Source organism: Dromaius novaehollandiae, chromosome 1 (genome assembly GCF_036370855.1).
Source record: "Dromaius novaehollandiae isolate bDroNov1 chromosome 1, bDroNov1.hap1, whole genome shotgun sequence".
NCBI lineage: Eukaryota > Metazoa > Chordata > Aves > Casuariiformes > Dromaiidae > Dromaius > Dromaius novaehollandiae.
Genome location: NC_088098.1, coordinates 153862644 through 153883910, shown reverse-complemented (window position 1 = coordinate 153883910; position 21267 = coordinate 153862644). Strand labels below are relative to the sequence as shown.

Here is a 21267-nt window from a genome sequence, read left to right as displayed (position 1 = left end):
GATTTTTAGTTCTGCAAATCATGCCTAATGCCTCAGAATAATTTTATATAGAGCACTGAATGGCCAAGAAAACTTACTGTAAATCTTACAGTTCTCATAAAACATTTGGCTGTCTTCATTGTGATTCATTTTAGATGCTATGGTCTATTAATAAAACAATTTATTGAAATACAGCACACAGTGCGCCTGGAACAGGCTAAATATAGGCAGTGATATCAAATAAAGCTACATTTTCTCTTTGGCATTCTCACTGAGTTTCTTTTGTGAAAAAAAAATGTTAGCATAAGACAACATAATTATTGTATAGTTGAAAAACAGTATTGTGTAGTTGTCCAGAGGTGTCTTAGCATAGTCCAGATTGTCTACATAATAAATCAGTTTACATCAAAGTAGTGACCAAGGGAATGTTTGCTTTGGGGCAGAATTGATGTTCTTAATCAGCTATGGATTTATCCTCAATTAAATATTGTAAGGTCCCAATAAATCAATTCAAGTCTTTATATAAAAGTTAATGCTTTGATTCTTTCCTCAGTTTACATACTTTTTCAGTAGTGTATGAATCAGTGGAAATGTTCTGAAAGAAATAAGTTAATAAAATGACAAGAAAATGGCTATATTTATTTAAGATTTAGAGACAGTAGTTGAAATGTTTAGCTCAGATGTTATTTCCACCTCAACTGATGGATGTGAAAGCAGGAAATCTACTTACTTAAATGTCTGTGGGGAAAAATGCCTAGTGATTAAGCAGTTCGTCTATAACCATGCTACAGTGTATCAATATTCAACAATAACTCATCTCTAAACTTACTAAGAAAAGAAATGAAAATATCTGATATGATTGAGTTAAAAAAGAAAAAAGTCTGTGTGTATGCAGGGGGAATGCACAAAATGGACCTACTATTAGAGTTTCACTGCTGAACAGTATTCATGGGGAAAAATTCTTGTAACACATGTCCCGACAATAATGATGGACCTTATTTTTGTATAAAATGTGACAATGTAAGGAGGGACCAAAAAGAAAAATTTCATGAAAACTTAATTTTTCTTCAGAGTTGGCTAATTTCATTTTAATAAGTTTTGTTTAGTGCATAGAAAGGTAACTCTGCAATTTTTCTCTTTGGTGTTAGTTTTGATTACACTGGAACAAAAGTCTGAGTTCACTTAATTTTTTTCTCGTTTATCATCTTTTTTTGTTTTTTAGGCTGTTGAAAACCTCTGTTCTTATAAAGTCTCTGCTACACTGTACAAACAGCTGCGACAAGTCTGTGAAGATCATGTGAAAGCACAAATACTTCAATTCAGAGAATATCCTTTTCTCGTGCACAGAAATATTTAGAATTGAAACCTTTTTTTAAAAATAATGCTTTTTTTTACATTACACAAGTACTTGCCAATGTGTTAAGAAGTTCTTCATTGAACATTTATATAGCTTCAAATCAGCCATGCTGAACTTTAGTCAGCGGGGGGAATAACTTTTGTGTGCAGATAAATAGCATGCCAATAATGATTTTCTTATAATTTTAACAAGAATGTAAATTTTACACCTAACCTAGAAAACTTCAGTAACACTACAAATGTAAAATCTACAGAGTTTTAACTGCAGGTATTGATTTTTTTTTTAATTTTATTTTTGGTGGGTGAGTAGTTCAGTTTGCAATGCAGAGATGCTTACAGTACCAATAGTGTGTGTGTGTTTGTAAAATACAAAAAACAAAAAAACCCCAAAAAACAAAAAACCACACCCACCCATACACAGACACCCACACCCACACACACCCCCAGTAATTTTCAACAATAGTAGTGCGTGTCTTCCGTAACAAGATTTTCAAATGTAAGATATATATCCATCTGTTTGACTAATAATAATGTGTAAGGGAGGCATTCAGCAATCCCTTTAGGTGTATCATTTGCACCTTGGAAGGTTTCTAATTCACTAGTAAAATGGCTGAAAGGGTTATTGTCTTCACTGTCTGAATGAACTGGTCTTGAGGCAGCTCCTGGACAGCCATAATTTGCAGCCAGGTATTTTAAAGTACATTTATTAGTGTTGTATTGAATATCTGCAAGTGATAACTTATTAACCATCCTGCTGAAAGTCACCCCTGCTCATGAGAGAGAGCTGTTAGTTGAGGAGAGCGCTCATCAGCTTTTGGGACGTACAGAACATTCAAGTTTTAAGATAAATCTTCCCCTATTTTTCTCAAGTTGGGCTTTCCTTTCCTAGCTGAATTAAAGTGCCTGTAGATCTGGAGGCTTGGGTGCAGCTGCCGCTTTTTTTTGAATCCCATTGTGCTTTGCATGCTGAGAATATGCTTTCCGTGATGGTCATCTTCTGTGTAACAACGCAGTTGTTACACTTGCTCAGGAAGGAAAATATTTTTAAATAGAGTCTAGACCTGCCTGGCCGTCCCCACGTTCCTGGAGAGTGCCGTGGTGAACAGATGCTATAGCACTTTGGGTGTTAGCTCTGTTTCCCAGGTCTCTGTATGTATTTTTTATCAGAAAATGATTGGTTAAAGTAGAAAGAAGCTAGGGAACAGGACCTAGAAGGAACAGTCTTTCTAGGTAAAAGCTTTAACTGTGCTTTGGATTGTGATTCTCTACTTCTCAGTTCACTTCATTCCCCAGATATGGGCCTACACTCATAAAGAAGATGAATTGCTCGTGTACACTCGCTCGCTCCCTCTCTCCCTCTCTTTCTTTTATTTTTTTTATTTTATTGTCTGGCTTAGTCCCAGCATGTTTATTGTTGTGAATCCCAGTTAGTGTCTGGCTTCTACATGGCACATAAAGAACACTTGCATAAATCAGCGCTGTGAATTCACCTTTTAATTAGGCAGCTGATTTTTCAATGGTATTTAATGTGATGTATTTAAAATCTCATCTAGCTAAAAAGAACATTAGTATGTCTGATCAAGGGCAGTCTTTTTGGCGAAGTGTACAGTAGTCTCTTAAACAGAAGTGATCTCTGAGATCCTTTAGTCAGCTCTAAAGCAGGGTAGAGTCAGTTTTGTATCCCTGGTTTTCAGAATTCAGCTGATCTTCTGAAGAGATGTTTTACAACTTTGTTTTTTTCCAATCTCTGACAGAACTGATAATTTGGAGAGTTAAGAATATCGTATTTTACAGGTATACCATTTCAGGTCCCAAGGACATGAGACTAGGGTAATCAGATTTGGCCAGAGTAATTTGAAGATGATACTGTGCATGAAAAGAAGGTAAAGCCACATTTGGATTTACTCCTGTGGTATATTAGAGTTCTGAAAGCATAAATAACAATAGGATCTGTTGCGGAATGAAGAAAACTTTATGGTTTGCTCAGGAAGAGCTGAGCAGTGTTTGGATTTATTGAGGATCATTTAAAACTGTAGCTGCTTTGAAAAGATTAGGGTCACTCCCGTTGTGCACAGTGTGAACTAACTAAACAAAGAAAACAAACCTTTCAATCCAGCTCACTTCAGCTGGTACTAAGGTTGTCTTTGACACTGATGGGATTTCTCATTTAAATCTGTACCAAAGTTACGAAGTACAGCCACTAGATGGTGGTACTGAAGAGCAGTGAGTTCTTATTTCTTGAACACATAGGGAGGCCTTTTGGCAAACTGCCAGCCCTTCTGCTGGGCAGAAGTTTTGCAATTAACCATTTACTCCTAACCAGTCACAGCGATGGCTGCAGTATCCACGGAGCAGACATGCTCAATGGCTGGCAAAGATCATCTCTAGGATTTGGTCTCAAAAGTTACTGGCAAGCAAGTTTTCCTTAATAGGTGCTGTACAGATTCTCTGGATAGTCTTTTATTTTTAAAGAAGATAAACAAATGCTGGCAAGATCATTGCAGACAAATGGTAAGTTGGGTGACTGTTCAGAATACATATTGCTGCGATGTGAGAGCTGGCAAAAAGGCACTTACTGGGTTTTTACCTTGGGACCATGTTGCATCTCCTCCTCCAAATTTCAGCATAGCTTTTCACTTTCATTCTTCAGTGGGGGGGTGCATTGGTTGTTAAAAACTGTGTTCTGCAGAGTTGTCCTTTTTGCCTTTCATAGCTTTCATTGTGGTAACCAGGTGGAATATCACTGAAAAATGTATAGACACTTGTTTTTTATGTGTGGAAAGAAAAGCTAACTGGACTATGCCGAAACTGTTTGCTGCTTGTAACTTGAAATAGTTGAAGAATCTCAATCTTTACTTTTAGATAGCCTCAACAGCTGGGTTATTTGTGACTTTTGCAAGGCAGAGATGAATATCCAGATTGTAGGACTAAGAAACAGGAAGATTAAAAAAAAAAAAAGTTTAAAGTCTCTCTCTTTCTCTCTCTCCTTCCTGTCCCCTGCCTGCACAGTGAATAGTATTATAGAAAAAAATACTCTTTCAGAAAGAATTCATGGAATTGTCCCTTTAAAAAATGCATCATCATAATTCTAGAACAGCATTTTAGAAGGAGAGTCTTCTTTGCATTTAGCTTTGATTACAGAAGCCCCAAATAGTTAAATTTCCATTTTCATTCCTGGAAAAACCCTTCTCTCCTGAGGGTGATGGGCAGAGGCATGTGTTTTTTATCTGAAATAAAAATGGAAAGTGTCATGGAAGCTATTCAGAACAAATTAAACAGTCTGATGAAAATGGAGTCAAAGTTGATATTTTTGCCTTGAACATTTAATTGAACTGACTTGTAGTTTTACAAAAATATTTTTCTACTATGAACTGTTCACTTCAATTATTTTTGAGTGTTCCTTTTTGTTTTCCCCTTTAAGCAACAACCTGTGGCATAGGGCTTTCTTGAACTCGTGCTGAGTTAGTGCTTGCAACATTTAAGAAAAAAAATCGGCATCATTGCTGTTTTGTTTTAATATGCTTGGCTAGAAGCTGCATCAGCTTGAGAATTGCTTCACAGGCAGCTGAGGGAAAGGCAGAAGCCTTCTGAGGGAGGAGCAGCTGGACAGTTGGGGATAGAAATCACCGTAGCTGGCCCAGATTTGTGTTAGAATCCTGTGTCAATCTAATGCTAAACTGAAAGCTGGGTAGCCTTTGTATGAACATAATTCAAATTGCATTTTGAATGAGAAGGAGTAATAAGCTAAAGAAATCCCCCTCCCCCGGCATTCTTAATGAAAAAAATAGATAATACATTTATACATTCTTCTTACTTAAAAGGGAGAAGAATATCTCTCTTTTCTCATGAATTTTGGCAACTAACTTTAGTTATGAAAGGATCTTATCGCATAACTTGTAACTATCTCTGCTAAAGCTTCTCCTTTAAAAAGTGAAAAGCATGGCAGTATGTATTCCAGGGTGTTTACTGAAAGTCTTGGTTTTATTGCTTCAATGGCTTATGTATTTCAATACACTAGATCTCGTAACAGGCTAATAAAAATTATTTAGTTAATGTTTATGAATTTGGAAACTGTCTGGGATGTACTTAGTAGTACTGATGAGTCATGGTGCTTAGACAGTATTAACATTAATAAATTACATAGCAGCAGCTATACAAATCATCCAAAGCTGAGAACAGGTACATCAGCAATTAAGGTACATGTGTATGTGATATAACGTTTCATAAATTGCTTTATAATTTAAAATTCCATGTGCTGGTGAAAAGAAAAAAAATTTCTGTAATTCATAATTTTTCAGATCATGATCAGAAGCATTTTCTTATTTTTGGATCGCACATATGTACTTCAGAATTCAATGCTGCCTTCTATATGGTAGGTATCTGTGTAAGTATTCCTTTTTAATTTTTAGAGTTTGAGTATGTTATTATATTTACAAAAGTCAAAAAATATTTTTTCACTTTTTGATCTGTGTAATGGGTCTACAAAATTTTGTGTTAATTTATGGAATTTTATGTGTCAGTGTACACATGTGTCATTTCCTCCTTCCCCAGGAATATTCCTTGTAAAGCGAAGGTACAAGGACAGTCAGGTCAGTGAGCATGTGCTCAAAAGTTAAGGCATATATAAATTTGTAGTTGTCACAGCTTAGGTGAAGCTGTCTGTATGGGGAGGCTCCACTGGCTGCTGTGTCTGGGCCTCAGCAGCGGGCCAGCGTTTCTTGAGGTGCTCCTGATTCTGACAGAATTCAAGGTTTAACTTCTTACTCTGGGTTTTTAGTAAGTTAGATATAATCGCGAGGTACAGATCATCTTTCCAACGTTGGCCTCTGAGAGTTGAGACCTGCGGCTCAGAGCTTTGAGATTAAGGTCAGCAACCCCAGATCCTCCTTTACTTTAAGCCTACCATGCCCACAACTTCGGGCACCTGCTTTTCAGTTTCCTTCCTGAGGGTCATTTTATATCACCAAAGCAAACAAACCCAGATTTTGCCAAAACTTTTTGATATAATTACTCGGTCTAAGGCAATGAAAGATGTAGATAAAATACCAAAATACCAACATGCCTTTTCCCTGCCTTAGGTAACTAAGGTTAAGGTGCAAGAGTGCCTTGCACTATTTGAGTCTGGCATCCCTCTCCCAACCCTTGCTAGTTCTGTGGAACATAAAGTCTTTTTTTCTGACCTCTGCAGTAATTTTCCTTCACCTTTTTCTGGTCATTACTCAACAGAATCTTCTTTCTGCTGCCTTAAGCTTCCTTTTATTGTGTGCCATTAAAGCGGTCTAGTCATACTTTGTATCTTTTTTCCTCCCTCACACTGGGAAAATACCGTTTAACCTGATCCATATGAAGAAGCTGGAGGTAACAAGTTTTATCTAAGATTCCTCTGTTTTCCTTGGCCAAAATGACATTTAATGATTGGCTTCTTCATGGTCAGACATAGAGGCACCATTCCTCATCCTCTCAGTATGAAACATAAACGTGATGTAGGTGATCCTAAGGTCCTAAACATCCAGAGAATTCATACGCTTGAGCAGAATTGATAAATTACACATAGATGGACTGATACTGGGGAATCTTATGCTAAGGTGTATGTTCAGATTTTTATTATTTTTATAGTAGTAATTGTTTTGATAAAAGGAAATGATATAGTCTATTATGTGAAATATGGACAGACTGTTCATAGTTTTCAGCTGAAGTGTATGCATCCTGCAGTATATGGCCTGGTATTTTTATGGTAAATCTTATCATGGTGGACAGTCTAAAAGAAAATATATATACCATTAATATATTTTCTGTGGTATATGTGTGTGTGTATGTATATATTTTATATGTATATATTTTTCTCCAACTAAGATATAGATTTTGCAAATGAAACATCTTTGGAGCATGTGAACTTAAAGTTAACCAAGTAATTTATTAATTTTCAATATTCATGCAGGGATATGGGGCTAGAATTATTTAGAAATCATGTTATTAGTGATAAACAAGTTCAAAACAAGACTATTGATGGAATCCTCTTGCTGATTGAACGAGAACGAAATGGTGAAGCTGTCGACAGAAGTTTGCTGCGAAGTTTGTTAAGCATGCTGTCTGATCTACAGGTGAGTACAGCAAACTTTACTAATAATGGCTACATTTAGAAACAGACTTTGGACTTTCCTAATTCGTGTGTTCTACACAATTTTATTCTTCTAGCAAACGTGCTTCAAAATCCAGCTATTAGATAATAAGCAACTCCCTTTTCTTTACACTGTGCACAATCTTTCATTCTCCATTTTTAAGTGAGACCTCTCTATATTCCTGTTTTCTTAGCTGAGGCAGTGGCCCGCTGATCTTAAATAATAGGTTTGCAAGTCTTTTAATATGCATGATATTTTGTCTTACTTAGTCACTAGTTTTTTAATCTTAGTGCAGGTTAGCAACAAAAATAAACCACCTTTGTCACTGTAGAAAGGCTTTTTGTAGCCCAAATCATGGATCTGGATTACAGAAACATCACCACGTTGACAAGTTCTTAGCAGAACGGCCAAGGATGGAATGGAATGTGAAGTTAAGGCAAACATTTTCAATTTGATATGGTCAGTCCATATCAAATTTGGATGTTTTGATATGGTCAAATTTGGATCATTTGATATGGTCCAGCTTAATGGAATTTTCCAGTATAATAGAGGATAAGTTACTAAATAATAAACGTGCTTTTGACTCTGTCATATTTTGTCCTCTGATCAACATTGCAGCCTTCTTGTATGAGGTACAATAAAACTTACAAGCTCTCTTTTCACAGGTTACTCTGTTTCCAGGTGGTATACATTGTTATGAAATAAAGTAAGGTTTAAAAAAGAGTGTGAGGAGGTAGGCTTCATAAAAGACTATTGAATAGTCCTTTTTGGTCAGGCAGCCTTCCTACTTTTCCACCTTTCATGTTAACCCTCCTGACTTTTTCATCCGTAACTGTATCTAATATACCAGAAAAATTAATAACTGTAATTATTCTGTTTGAGAGCAAAGACAAACTTCTGTTAATGATTTTTCAGATCACATAATGATGATTTTGCATGCTAGAAGAGGTGAATGTGATTTGTGCATTCTTCCCAAATTTTTTCCTCTTATTATTTGGCATTTTTTTCTAAATGCATCAGTTCTTTGTAGATGTTGACATACCCTTACTATTATTTAGCAATGTACTCTGCTAAATAAAGAGAAAAATTCCCCTTTATAGGATCCTTCTCACAGAACTGGGTTTAAGTGTGCCTTCTCCTTCATTGGTTCAAAAATGTAATTTTCTCTCTTCTCTAGGTAACCTAATGCAATTTGATCTGTTCTTTTATTATATGTGTCACTATAGTGAGGTAGAGATGTACTCATAATCCTGTGAGTATAGTCAAGGATCTCTCTTGTCTCTCAGAGAAGTTAGCTTAACTTCTGGCAAAAGATGAACTAAAAAAGCAAATTTTGTATTTCATTTGAAAACAATTATGTTCCTACTCATCCCTGTTTTTTAGAGAATTATGCAGCTGAGGTCCTGCTGCTGAAGGTTGGTTCCTGCTCACACAGATCTTATTCTATAGATGTTTCTTGTTCTAGAGGTTTATGCAGTGTCATACCAGTTCCATATGTTGTCATATTAATGTATAGGCTGTAAGGTTGTTCCAGTTATTCTGAAGGAAAGGAAGGTAAAGAACACCATCTACAATATGATCCTGTTGAACATGGAGCTAGTGTAAAGAGTAGAAGGTTGAGGTGATGAGTTTGTCTGCTTGTGATGCTGAATAAGTGAATTATTGCACTCTGAATGCTTGTTGAGCCAGAGGTTTCATTTTTAAGTTTGAAGCATTGAAAAAATCAAACTTCTAAAAACCCATAAGAAAAAGTAGTCAGAATGTGATAATGAGTTTTATGGTCTGTTGTATTTTTTGGAAAAAGTATTTCCTCTTCCACCTCCTCCAATAACCTTACTTCCTCCCCGCTCCTGACTGTCCCTCTATTTACATATTATTCTTTAGCTACCATCTTCAGGCTGCTTAAACTATTTTATATGTATTTTGCAATATATTTCTAATTTATTTTATATGTATGTATTTTATATGTATTATTTATATTTATAATAAGCCCATTCTAACTTATCTCCTGTCTGTGCTAAACAATGTTAATCATTACGCAGAATTTTTTCCATGTTTATGATTGTTCCTGGTGCCTTTTTTTGCACAAAAACTTGTTCCTTCACTGGAGAAAGCGAGTTCACCTTATTTGGTATAACTCATTTTACTTTCTTTAGGGCCACTGAGATAAACCCGACTAATCTGAATTAATATGTCAGTGTTGTTCTGAAGAATTGTTACTGAACATACCATTATTTTACTGACAGAAATTACTTGATTTGTGCCACTATTTGGAATATTATCTTTGCCACAAAAATATCAGCAGGAGTCTTGAGCTGAGGTGGATTGGCTGTTGTTATTGTGCTGCTATGTTGGGTACTGGTGTTGCTCTGTGTGACTTAAATAGAAGCCTGTCTGTTTAGACAATCTGAGTACTGATGACTGAAACACACTAGTGCTGTTTTGGGAAGTCAGCACTGATCTCAGTGATTCTAAAACCAGTGGACAAACAGAGAACTTCTGTATTTATATAATGTTAATCTGACACTTTTTCATAGCTGTGTGTGTTCTTGAGATATTACTTGTCCTCTATGCCTGACATTTAAAAATATGCTACTGGTAATGGCAGCTTAATGTAAATAACTACATTTATTGAACAGGTTTATAAGGAATCATTTGAACAGAGATTTTTGGAAGAGACAAATTGCTTATATGCTGCAGAGGGCCAAAGATTAATGCAAGAAAGAGAGGTAAGTGCATGCTACAGCTGACTGCTTTTATGTTAATTTGCTGTGGAATCATGGGAGAACTTTTTGTAGTGCCTTAATGCTATATGAATTTCACTGCCACCTGGGCGCACACATCCACATCCGCTGGCTTAGGTGAGGACCACAGTGTTTTATCTAACAGAAGAACAGAATCCAGTTTGTCTTAAAGTTTTAAATACATGATTAATAGTGGAGAAACCCAGTGATATTTTGTGTAGCTAAAGACACACTACTGGAAAATGTATGTGCACACACAGCTTAAAAGTATGCCATCAGACCTATTACAGCTCTTGGGCAAAATAATATGTTAGTGTCATTCTAATTTGTGTATAAAACCCAAGTAACCTGTTAACTTTTTTTGCTATTTTGTAGTATTTGTTTTGCTGTTTTGTTTATTTTGCTTATTAAACAGACGTGAGACTTTTTTTTATGTGCTCTTGAAATATGCTGTCCAAGTGGGCAGCCTGTAAATGTGGATAACTCTGAAACTATAAATCAAAACATTCTGAAAACATATATTTACGTTTCACTGAGGTGAATTTTTGTGTCTAATCCTGTTTCATTCACCTCATTCCCTAAAATTTCACTGGGACCTGAGGTGAAATTGCTGTGAGACTTAGATAGTTTGAGAGCAAGACTCTTACTGGTTTTATATGCCTAGCAGAAAGCTGTGGAGAAAACAAAAGGAATAAGGCCCTAATTTATAAAATGTATGCATGTACATGTATACATAATATGTACATACAAATGTATGCATATACGTACATGTATATATGCACATATGTACATATATATGTGTACATACATGTATATATATGCATGCATGTATGCATAAGTGTTTTGGTCATTTGGAACTTGAGTTTCGTACCTGTGTTGTAATATGTACTTACACTTCATAGGGTTAGGTGCCCAGCTGGAGAAAATGTCATTCAAATAACAGAGCTATGTAGGTCACACCACCTGAAACTGCGCTCTGTGATATTTTAAGGGCTAGCTTAATGCATTGGGGTTCTGAGAAAAAATAATCTCCTCTCAAAAATCCTCAAATTTCTGTGCCTTTCTGATGGGTCATATTGTAATATTCTATTTAGTATACTTGTAACACTTCTAATATGAAGTAACATCGATTAATAAAACTATAGATTATGTAATATAGAATAAAATTATGGTGGAATAATTCTTTCTGATTTATACCCTCCGTAAATTTGTAGTTTAAAATAATTGTCATGAAGCAAGATTATCTGCTTTTCATACTTTTGTATTTAACTGTTGAACTTGGCATTCTTTTGTCTTGCTAGGTCCCAGAGTATCTTCACCACGTTAATAAACGTTTAGAAGAAGAAGGAGACAGAGTAATAACATATTTAGATCATAGCACACAGTGAGTACAAGTTTTTTTGTTCTTTGTTTAAGTCAAGCATCCTTCATAAAACACTGTGATTATCCATGTACATAGAGAAACACATTATTTCCATATTATTTTACAGATATTTTGTTGACACCTCCTCTGATACAGGTTTCTTTTGTTTTGTTGTAAGACTGTATTTTTATCAAAACTAATTTCTAGTAGGAGGGAACAGACTTGTCCAGAAAGATGTCTCAGTGTAAAGTAAAATTAGCAAAACATTTTGAAATAACTCAAATTTGCATTATGACAGTAGTAGCTGATTCTGACCATTCATGTGCTGATAATAAGCTTAACCACAAACCACTTGAAGGAAGGGAAGTGTCATTAGGCAAAAAAAGAAGTTAAATATTGACATAGGATAGAGAACAGCAATGGTATTTATGGGTAGGCCAGGATGTGGATTTACAGTAGATCGGCTTTGCTGCAGCTACTGCCCAGGTATTGTGCAAGGTAGCTTGTTCTTTCTTTCACTGAGGTGTAAACTAGTTTGTGTTTTATGCTGGCATAAGAATGTGCATTCAGGAAGTAGAGGTGTCACTGACAGGCTATAAATCCATACTTAATTTGACCTGCAGGAAGTTGCTGCTATATCTTTTTATTTAAGAGCATAACCAATTAGAATTAGCTTAGAATAACATGGGTTTTTTCCCAGTTTTTTTGGTGACGTGTTGGCATTTCATTGAGTGTTAAAAGGATAATGCTAAAATAAAAATCTTCTTTTTAACTTACTAATTTCTTCAGAGGTATAATAGTATATATATAACACTAACACATATAGGTGTTGGTGCATATTTTAATATGAATCTTGTTTCTGTAAATGCCACTTGCAGGGTAGCTAGCTACTTCAGGCAAAATCAATCCCATTAAAATATATAGAACTATTTCCATGCATAAAGTTAAAGCATATATATATTTATTCACTGTTTAAATAAAAAATAAGTTGATTTAATATTTCCAGTGTGTCTAGATATACAGTGGGTCCTTGCTTTGAATGTAGTCCTTAGTCAAAGGCTTAAAAATCTACTTTTAGAAGGCTTTGCACTGGTTTCCTTCCTTTGGATTAAGAAAAAGCAACTCCTAAAGTTGTGGCCCTTGAATTGTCCCTAGGTCATGCTACCTCTCTGTGTATGTGTGAAGAGAGCAGTAAGGATGCTAGATTTAGTTACTAGGTTTTGAACTTGAGATGGAACCATCATGGGAACACCATTCAAATCTTCAAACCAGACTGGTACAACACATGGAGTGTGTGTTGCTGCAGCCCGTGGAATGATTTACTCAGCCCATCAGTACACGCCTCTTGCTGGGCTGCTGACCAGTCAGAATAAGCGTGTCTCCAGGTCAGCTCAATAGGTGAATACTTTGTGCTGTACAGAAGGTACATTTAGGCTCACTTGTCAGCTAGCAGTTGAGACGAATACTCATTCTCTCTCTCTGCTTGCCAGGAAATAGTGCACTGCCTCTCAGTCTCAAGCAGACCAATAATCTATACTTCCTCTGTAGGTACAATATGTCTTCTAGGGCAAAGGGGATTATTTTACTCAACCTTGAATCCTTCTACTGTTGGAGAGAGCAGCTGTAGATGGCAGTAGTTGGAAGTTTCAGGGAACATGAAAGTGAACATAATGGCCATATGTGTTCAGACCAAGAGTCTGTCTTACTGATGTTTCCTATTGACTTATGACCACGCAGGGAAAGTAAGAATAGAGAAAGTATATGTGATGCCATCCCCTGATACTCCTCTAGCTTCTGCCTGTTTTCAGCTCAGACGATTTTCTGAACCTGATGCGATTTTCCTGTTTGATATTACCTAGAGAATCTCTTTCAAATACTTGTGCCTTCTCCCCTGGGATCCACAAAAACTTTTCTACCTATGACATCCTTGGCAAGGAGCTCAACCACTGTACTAGCCGCTGTATGATAAATCACTTCCTTTATTTTAAGCGTGGCTCCTGATACCTTTATTGATGACACCAGGCCTTGTGTTGGAAGGGAAAGTGATCAGTCAGTTCCTTTTGACTTTCTCTTTTGTCATATGGTAAACAATAATAAAAGTTTAGATGTTGAGGTTAGTTATCTTTTGCACTTTAGGCATTTCTTTATTCTACTACGCCGTAAAAGACATGAAGGAAAACTTGCCGTTCTTTCTTGGTCCGGTCTAAAGTGAATACATCAAAATATTTCAGTAATAGTGAAATTAAGGAGAAAAAATGTTTCTGAATTTGAGGTGACTTGTGGTTCTAGTTCAGTTTTTACTTACGTAGCTGTATAATACAATTGCACGAAAGTTTGAGTTTTGAGGATCACAAGTGTGTGTTGTGTTGTTTTGACATTCAAATGCTTGGGTTTAGTATTTTTCCAGAAAAAAGTCAAATCAACTTTTTTGAGACAATTTTTTGTACAGGTTTTTGATAGCTAAGCTTCTCTCTTCTGCTGGATAAGAAATTGCTTTTTAATGTTCAAAACTTAATTTTTTTAATTACATATATGGTTTATTGTTTTCTTTCTTGACTTATATGACATGATATTTTTGTCTTAATTAGTAGCATCTGCTTTAAGTAGAAAATTGCTGTTTTTTTCATATAATAATGTAAGTTATTAATAAGTATGCTGCGATGGGTGGCAATTTGCTTATACTCTGGTACTTCTAATATACTTTTCTTGCCTTATGTATTTAGGAAACCACTGATTGCCTGTGTGGAGAAGCAACTACTAGGAGAACACTTATCAGCTATTTTGCAAAAAGGTATTTTTTTAAGTTAATGTAATCTATGATAAATAAAAGATCCATAAGTCTATGGGCCCTGATGGGATGTACCCAGGAGTGCTGAGGGAGCTGGCTGATGTCATTGCTAGGCCATTCTCAATCATCTTTGAAAGGTCATGGAGATCAGGATAGGTGCCTGAGCACCGGAAGAAAGCAAATGTCACTCCAGTCTTCAAAAAGGGCAAGGAGGAGGACCCAGGCAACCGCAGGCCAGTCAGCCTCACCTCCATCCTTGGAAAGGTGGTGGGGCAGCTCATCCTGGATGTCATCTCTAAGCACATGGAGGATAAGAAGGTGATCAGGAGTAGTCAGCATGGATTCACAGAGGGGAAATCATGCTTAACCAATCTGATAGCCTTCTGTGATGGAATGAGTGCCTGGGTAGATGAGGGCAGAGGAGCGGATGTTGTCTGCATTGACTTCAGGAAGGCTTTCGACATTGTGTCCCATAACATCCTCATAGGCAAGCTCAGGAATTGCAGGCTAGATGAGCAGGCAGTGAGGTGGATTGAGAACTGGCTAAATGGCAGAGCTCAGAGGGTTGTGATCAGTGGTGCAAATTCTAGTTGGAGGCCTGTAGCTAGTGGTGTCCCTCAGAGGTCAATACTGAGTCCAGTCTTGTGCAACTTATTCATCAGTGACCTGGAGGAAGGGACAGAGTGCCTCCTCAGCAAGTTTGCTGATGATACAAAACTGGGAGCAGTGGCTGCTGCACCAGAGGGCTGTGCTGCCTTTCAGAGAGACCTGGACAGGCTGGAGAGTTCGGCAGAGAGGAACCTCATGAAGTTCAACAAAGGCAAGTGCAGGGACCTGCACCTGCGGAGGGGAGGAATAACCCCATGCACTCTACAGGCTGGGGTCTGACCTGCTGGAAAGCAGCTCTGCAGAGAAGGACCTGGGAGTCCTGGTGGACAGGAAGTTGACCGCGAGCCAGCAATGAGCTCTTGTGGCCAAGAAGGCCAATGGTATCCTGGGCTGCACTAGGAAGAGCACTGCCAGCAGGTGGAGGGAGGTGATCCTCTCCCTCTACTCAGCCCTGCCGAGGCCACATCTGCAGTACTGTGTCCAGTTGTGGGCTCCCCAGTACAAGAGAGACATGGAGCTACTGGAGCGTGTCCAGCAAAGGTCCACTAAGAGGATGAAGAGAGTGGAGCATCTCTCCTACGAGGAAAGGCTGAGAGAGCTGGGCCTGTTCAGCATGGAGAAGAGAAGGCTGAGGGGGATCTTATCAATGTGTTTAAGTATCTGAAGGGAGGAGGTAAAGAGGATGGGGACAGACTCTTTTCAGTGGTGCACAGAGACAGGACGAGAGGCAACGGTCAGAAACTGGAACACAGGAAGTTCCCTTTGAACATGAGGAAAAACTTCTTTACTGTGAGGGTACAGAGCACTGGCCCAGGTTGCCCAGAGGGGCTGTGGAGTCTCCATCCTTGGAGATATTCAGAAGCCATTTGGGCATGATCCTATGCAACAAGCTCGAGGTGACCCTGCTTGAGCAGGGAGGTTGGCATTTCAACAAAACTATTAAAACCACCATAACAAGTAGATTATGTATGGGGGAACAAATATATGAAATGTAATTTCAGATTTGAAAAGGTTGCTAAGTCCTCTAAGTTTCCTTTGATTCCCAGCAGTGGTCTTAGGAATTAAAACTAGGACTGCTAATTCCCTAGAACTGTATAAACTTCCAAATGAGAGCCATATGTCATAGCTTCTTCACGCAAATCACACAGCAAAACTGCGATAGCTTCATATGGTCTTGTGATCATATAACTGAAGAATCATGAGTTACTGGAACTGAAAACATGCCAAGGCAATGCACTTCATATGCTTTTGTCTGTATTTTGCCTTCTATATGGCAATTTCTGATTTGAAGTAGGCTTCTTAGGAAGTCCTTATTCGGACATCAGTGCCTCCAAATCTCCATTTCTTTGTTCCTCTTGACTTATAACGTTTCTCTTTTTACTGAGTTTCTGGGTTTGGCCAATATTTCCTGATTTTTAAATACTTTAATCTAAGTGATATTTTCCTTTTCTTGCATTAGCCACCATTCAGATGTTAGATCTAGCAAATTATCCTTACATCTTTTTTTCCTTTATTGCTGCAAAACAGATGTCTCTCTCCCACCCCTTTCTGGTTATTTCTACCTTATAATCCTCAAATCTTGCTGACTTTTTTATCATGTTGGCAGATGAACAGTTGGTTGGCTAAGGCTGTCCCATGAAAATTGCACCCCTGGTGTTCTGGTATCTTCAAGCCTCATCATGTTCATGTTTGTTGATATTTTGAGGCTGCTATACACATCCCTTTCACTTCTTCTGTGTCCCCTTCTCAAAGATAAACATATTTTTCTTTGAACTACTTGGGGAGTAGGCTGTTTTACTGTTTTTAATAAATTTACAAAAATAAGCGTGGTCACTCCATCCTGGATACTCTTAAACTTATCATAAGTGGAGGGTAAGGATAATTAATTTTCTTGTTGATATATGTCAATTTTGCATGCTCTTCTGTTCGAGTGTTATTTTAAAGTAATTTTTGCGATGGCACATTTGTTTATCTTTTGGCTTAAGCAGCAAATATATGTGTTCTTGTTTTAATCTGAACTCTTTCTTGGTTTACAACATATATTCGCTGTCCATGTAAATGTGGAGAAAGTTGTGCATTTTTATAGTTACTACATTTAAAACTTTTAATATTTTTGGATCAGCTTTCACATTCTGTGTCTGCACTTAAAAATTAAGCAAGTCTAACGTTACTTAACTTACGTAACTTTTTGCATTCATTTGATCCAGGGCACACTGTAATCAGTTTATAACATCCTAGTGTTCAGTGCAAGTAGAAGACGACACTGCCTTTTATAGGTTTTGTTCCTTAGGAGAAGGCATGTGATGTAGTCAGTTTGATAAAGGAGGAAAAAAAAAAAAAGCTTACAAATGCAGGGTATGTATGAGAAACTTTTCTTCTTGTATTACTACAACTGCCAGTGACTAGATACTGGGTTTTTTCTGTGTGAGTAATAAAATTTTCCCAGCACTATAGTACTGCTTTCTGGAACTTGTATGATGCCTCGTGTCAGAGGACTTTCCTTTGGTTTTTTTCATCTGACAACTCTGACAAAATATAAATTGTGCAATTGAAACAAATATGCCAGAGGAAGAAGCAAGGTTAAACTTTATCAACTAGGCTGTAACAATGCAGTTATTCTATTTAACTGCATTTGCCTTACCTGATCATTATGGAAGAGAGACTGCAAGCTGAAAGGTATTCTTGCTTTACTGAGTAAAAGTAAAGGGCAGGTTGATCTATTAAATAAGTAGGAGGTAATGCTTGGATGCAATGGCATGGACATTGCTTAATCCACTGTTCAGTGCCAAAAGAACATCAGTCACATCTATTCAAGACCTTGTAATCTGTCGTTTTATATAATTTTAGAGTATATCTATTGTACTAATATCTGAGTGAGTGCAACAGTTTACCTGATACCATTCTTGAACATTGGTTGCTCTTCCGCAAATGTAAATAAGTTACAACACATAGTGGAAAATACTGTTAGTCTGAAGAATAAATTAGAAAATGAGCTAATTCAGCAGTGATTGAAAACCATTTGTAATCTAGTACCATTTAAAATTTGGAATTGATGAAATATATTTTGTGTATGAAGTAGAGCAGTCGAACAGCGTCAGCTACACCGATGTGAATTGTTGACTTGTATAAAATCAAGCTTTCTGCATTTTAAACTGCTGTAAACCTTTGTTATCCTGCAATGTTAGTGAAGTCTCTGCCACCAACGTAAGATCAGCATCTCTGATTACACTGGGACTAAATTCATCATATTCTCAAATATAAAAATATGTAGGTAGCTGTGGTATGCTTCAGATTTTGCCTTAAGCTTTGCTTTTCCATTCATTAGTCCAAGACCTATTTTCATATAGGATGACAAAGGCAAAAGCTGGCTGGAAGGAATTGGTAATCATGTGCTATTACATCAGTAAAAGTGTGGACTATTCATAGTACATCTGTAATCCCAAAACATGGCTCACCATGCTTCACAGAGAAAATCTTGCACAGTATGTATCCTTCCCTACTTGAAATTTGGGGCAGTTTACTTAGCTTACTGATTTCTGATCTTCTTTAGGGGTTCTATGAGATCTTGTGAAAAAAACTGTACCCTTAAAATTAGGTGTTGTTGATAAACATTCTGCAAAAGGCTTACACTGAGCAGTTTGTTGGTAAGGTACTTCAGTTGAAGCAGTTTTGCTGTTTGAAATATTGTACCATAAATTATTTCAGCAATTTTGAATACGGGGATATGTTAACTGTGAGCATAACACTTGCTTTGTGGAATTTTTAGTCTTAAAAAGCATAATTATTAGAGGGTCTTGTCTTTTTGTGTGTTTTGTAGAGATTTTTGGTTTTCTAATTATTTCTAATTGTATTTATGCAACTATATTAAAATTTGCTTTTTCTTCTAATTTTACTCTTTTAGGGCTTGATAACCTGCTCGATGAAAACAGAGTATCAGATTTGACTCAGACATACCAGCTGTTCAGCAGGGTAAAAGGTGGGCAGCAGATCCTTTTGCAGCACTGGAGTGAATACATCAAGGTATTTTGAAGATCTCTTACTACTGTCAAAATATATGCTGTTGGCGTATATTTATTTTGTCAAACACAGGAGCAATACGTTGCTCAGCTGTATGCATCAAAAATCTGTTTTAAACAAATATGGGGGAAGTTGTTAATGCTTTTTTTCCCCCCTCAGTAAAACTCACTTGACAAGACATTGCAACACTTAAGTTTTGATTTTAAATTGCTACTTTGAAATTGTATTCCCTTCATGTTTGAAAAGTATGCTAGAAGTTATTTTGGTTTGCTTTGTTTTTAAATAGAGCTGCATGCACATGTATTTAGAGTATGCTGGATTGTAGTATGTGTTGCATTTTGGTACAAATACAGTCAACTAGTTACATATCTGCAAAACCAGTGGAACCTCAGAGTACTGCTGTTCTACTGCAGCTTTGCAGTGCTGTATGTAACTGATTTACAGCAGTACAGTTGATAAGATGAATGTTTAAGCTATTTCAAAAGGAGTGTTCCTCATGAAAATAATCCATTACCAAAGTAGTTTTTGAGAGACTTCTGGCTTGTTTTGCTAGGCATAATATGCATGTAGTATGCTGCCCCAGAGAATTCACACAAGTGCTCTCGTAAGATGAAGGCAATGAAGCTTCACACAAGATATTTCTCCCCTGTGTTGATAATTCCTGATGTGGTAATTCTTTCCTGAATTGTCCTTTGGTATATCTGCCTTCAGGGCTAAGTGTGCAACATCAGTTCTTTCTAGATGTGGCTTTCCTGTGCGCCCACATCTGGAATGTGCAGCACGTGGGAGTGGGGAATAGTCTCCTCTGCACTACCACCAAGATGGAATTTGCTCAGCAATGTCGTTTAGTGTCCCCATATGCAATCTGTGGGTCTGTAGCCAGCTGAGCCAATTGGACAGCTTGCCATGGTGGAAAAGAGAAGGTCTTTCTCCTTCCTTGCTCCCAGATCACAATCCCTGTGCTGCCTGCCACTCCATAGACTCTCTTCTGGTCTGCTTTAACTCAGTACCTGGGCAAGGTCAGTTTTCTGCCAGGTTAGTGAGTTAAGGAGGTTTGCAGAAGGATGCTTTTGCTGGTCCAAGGAGAGAAGCAGGAGTTCAGGGCAGGTAGAAAGCTGTGGGAAGGGAGACTGGATCTCACCTTTCAGCAGCAGCAAACTATTAGGTTGGCTCATCATGCCTTATGCCTCTCAGAATCAGACCCTTTATGGCTTTATTTTTAAGAAACTTTTTAATATGTGTTCAGGAAGCTAGAAAGCATATTCTGTAGTGTCAGGAAATCCTCTCCTTTCCAACATTCTTTATGCCAGAACACGCTAAAGTGAGACTTTGAGAACTTACACTGGCACACAAGCTAAAATTTAAGAAAAAGCATATAAACAGAGCCAGAGTACTGTGGTGATGGTCTGTGCTCTACTGTAGCCACCTTTTTATGATTTCAGACATGTCATCTAGCTTTCTGTATCTCAGCTTGCCATTTGCAAAATGGGGGGAATTTTTGGTGATTTATGAACATAAATGATAGAGACTGAGAGATATCCAGATACTCTGTTAATGAAGGGGAATTTGTACTGTCTAAGTATAAGATACAGGTGCTGAGTATAAAAACATTTGGCAACCTTGTCTTGATTCACTCTGAAAAAAGTGTCTTGAGAACCATCTCAGTGAAAGATTGCAGTGGATAATTAAATATTTAAGTGGAAACTCTGAGGTTTCTGAGGGATTTTCCCCTCTCTGTTCAACTGTTGTGGCTAACATATTTTAGTTGATGAAAATATGCTGATTGAATACTGTTCTGCTGTTACTGTGCAGATGTTCCTCTTTCTCACCTTGGGAAACTAGGCACTGATGAATGTTAGTAAGCCATTGTAAATTGTCTGATAGGTTGAAATCCTTCCTTACAGACTGTTTTGGTTCAACAGAAAAATGGTATTTTATTTCTAATTTAAAGGTAGTAAACATAGGTACAAGAAAAGAAAATCAAGTCTGTGGTTTCTTCTTGCAAATGGGAAAAGTGTTTTTTATCACATCAGCTGTTCGTTTTGTTTTGTTTTGTTTTTTTTGGTTCTGTAGCCCTTACTGAGAGAGAAATCTTGGAGTGATGAGCAGCAGTTAGTTGTAGCCACCTGCTTCTGTTGATAGAGCTCTCTAGTGGATTTAAGAAAAATAGTAAAGTTTTCCATTACACTTAATGTTCTTGAGGCACTTTCCACATACTTTCTTTTTCATAAATCATGTAGTTCTGTATTTAACTGTAAACTTGTACATCATACAGTCTTGTCTACTGTGCAT

General features: G+C 37.2%; 1 protein-coding gene across 1 annotated transcript in view; it reads left to right on the top strand.

Moving 5' to 3' along the window:
- The window catches only part of CUL4A (cullin 4A), a 43515-nt gene that overhangs the window by 4617 nt on the left and 17631 nt on the right, over positions 1-21267 (top strand). Inside the window, exons 3-10 of the mRNA XM_064503717.1 lie at positions 1202-1306; positions 3778-3846; positions 5634-5707; positions 7274-7436; positions 10094-10183; positions 11500-11582; positions 14285-14352; positions 18860-18978. Of these exons, the coding sequence (XP_064359787.1) occupies positions 1202-1306; positions 3778-3846; positions 5634-5707; positions 7274-7436; positions 10094-10183; positions 11500-11582; positions 14285-14352; positions 18860-18978 (771 nt within the window). The remainder of the gene's footprint in view (positions 1-1201; positions 1307-3777; positions 3847-5633; positions 5708-7273; positions 7437-10093; positions 10184-11499; positions 11583-14284; positions 14353-18859; positions 18979-21267) is intronic.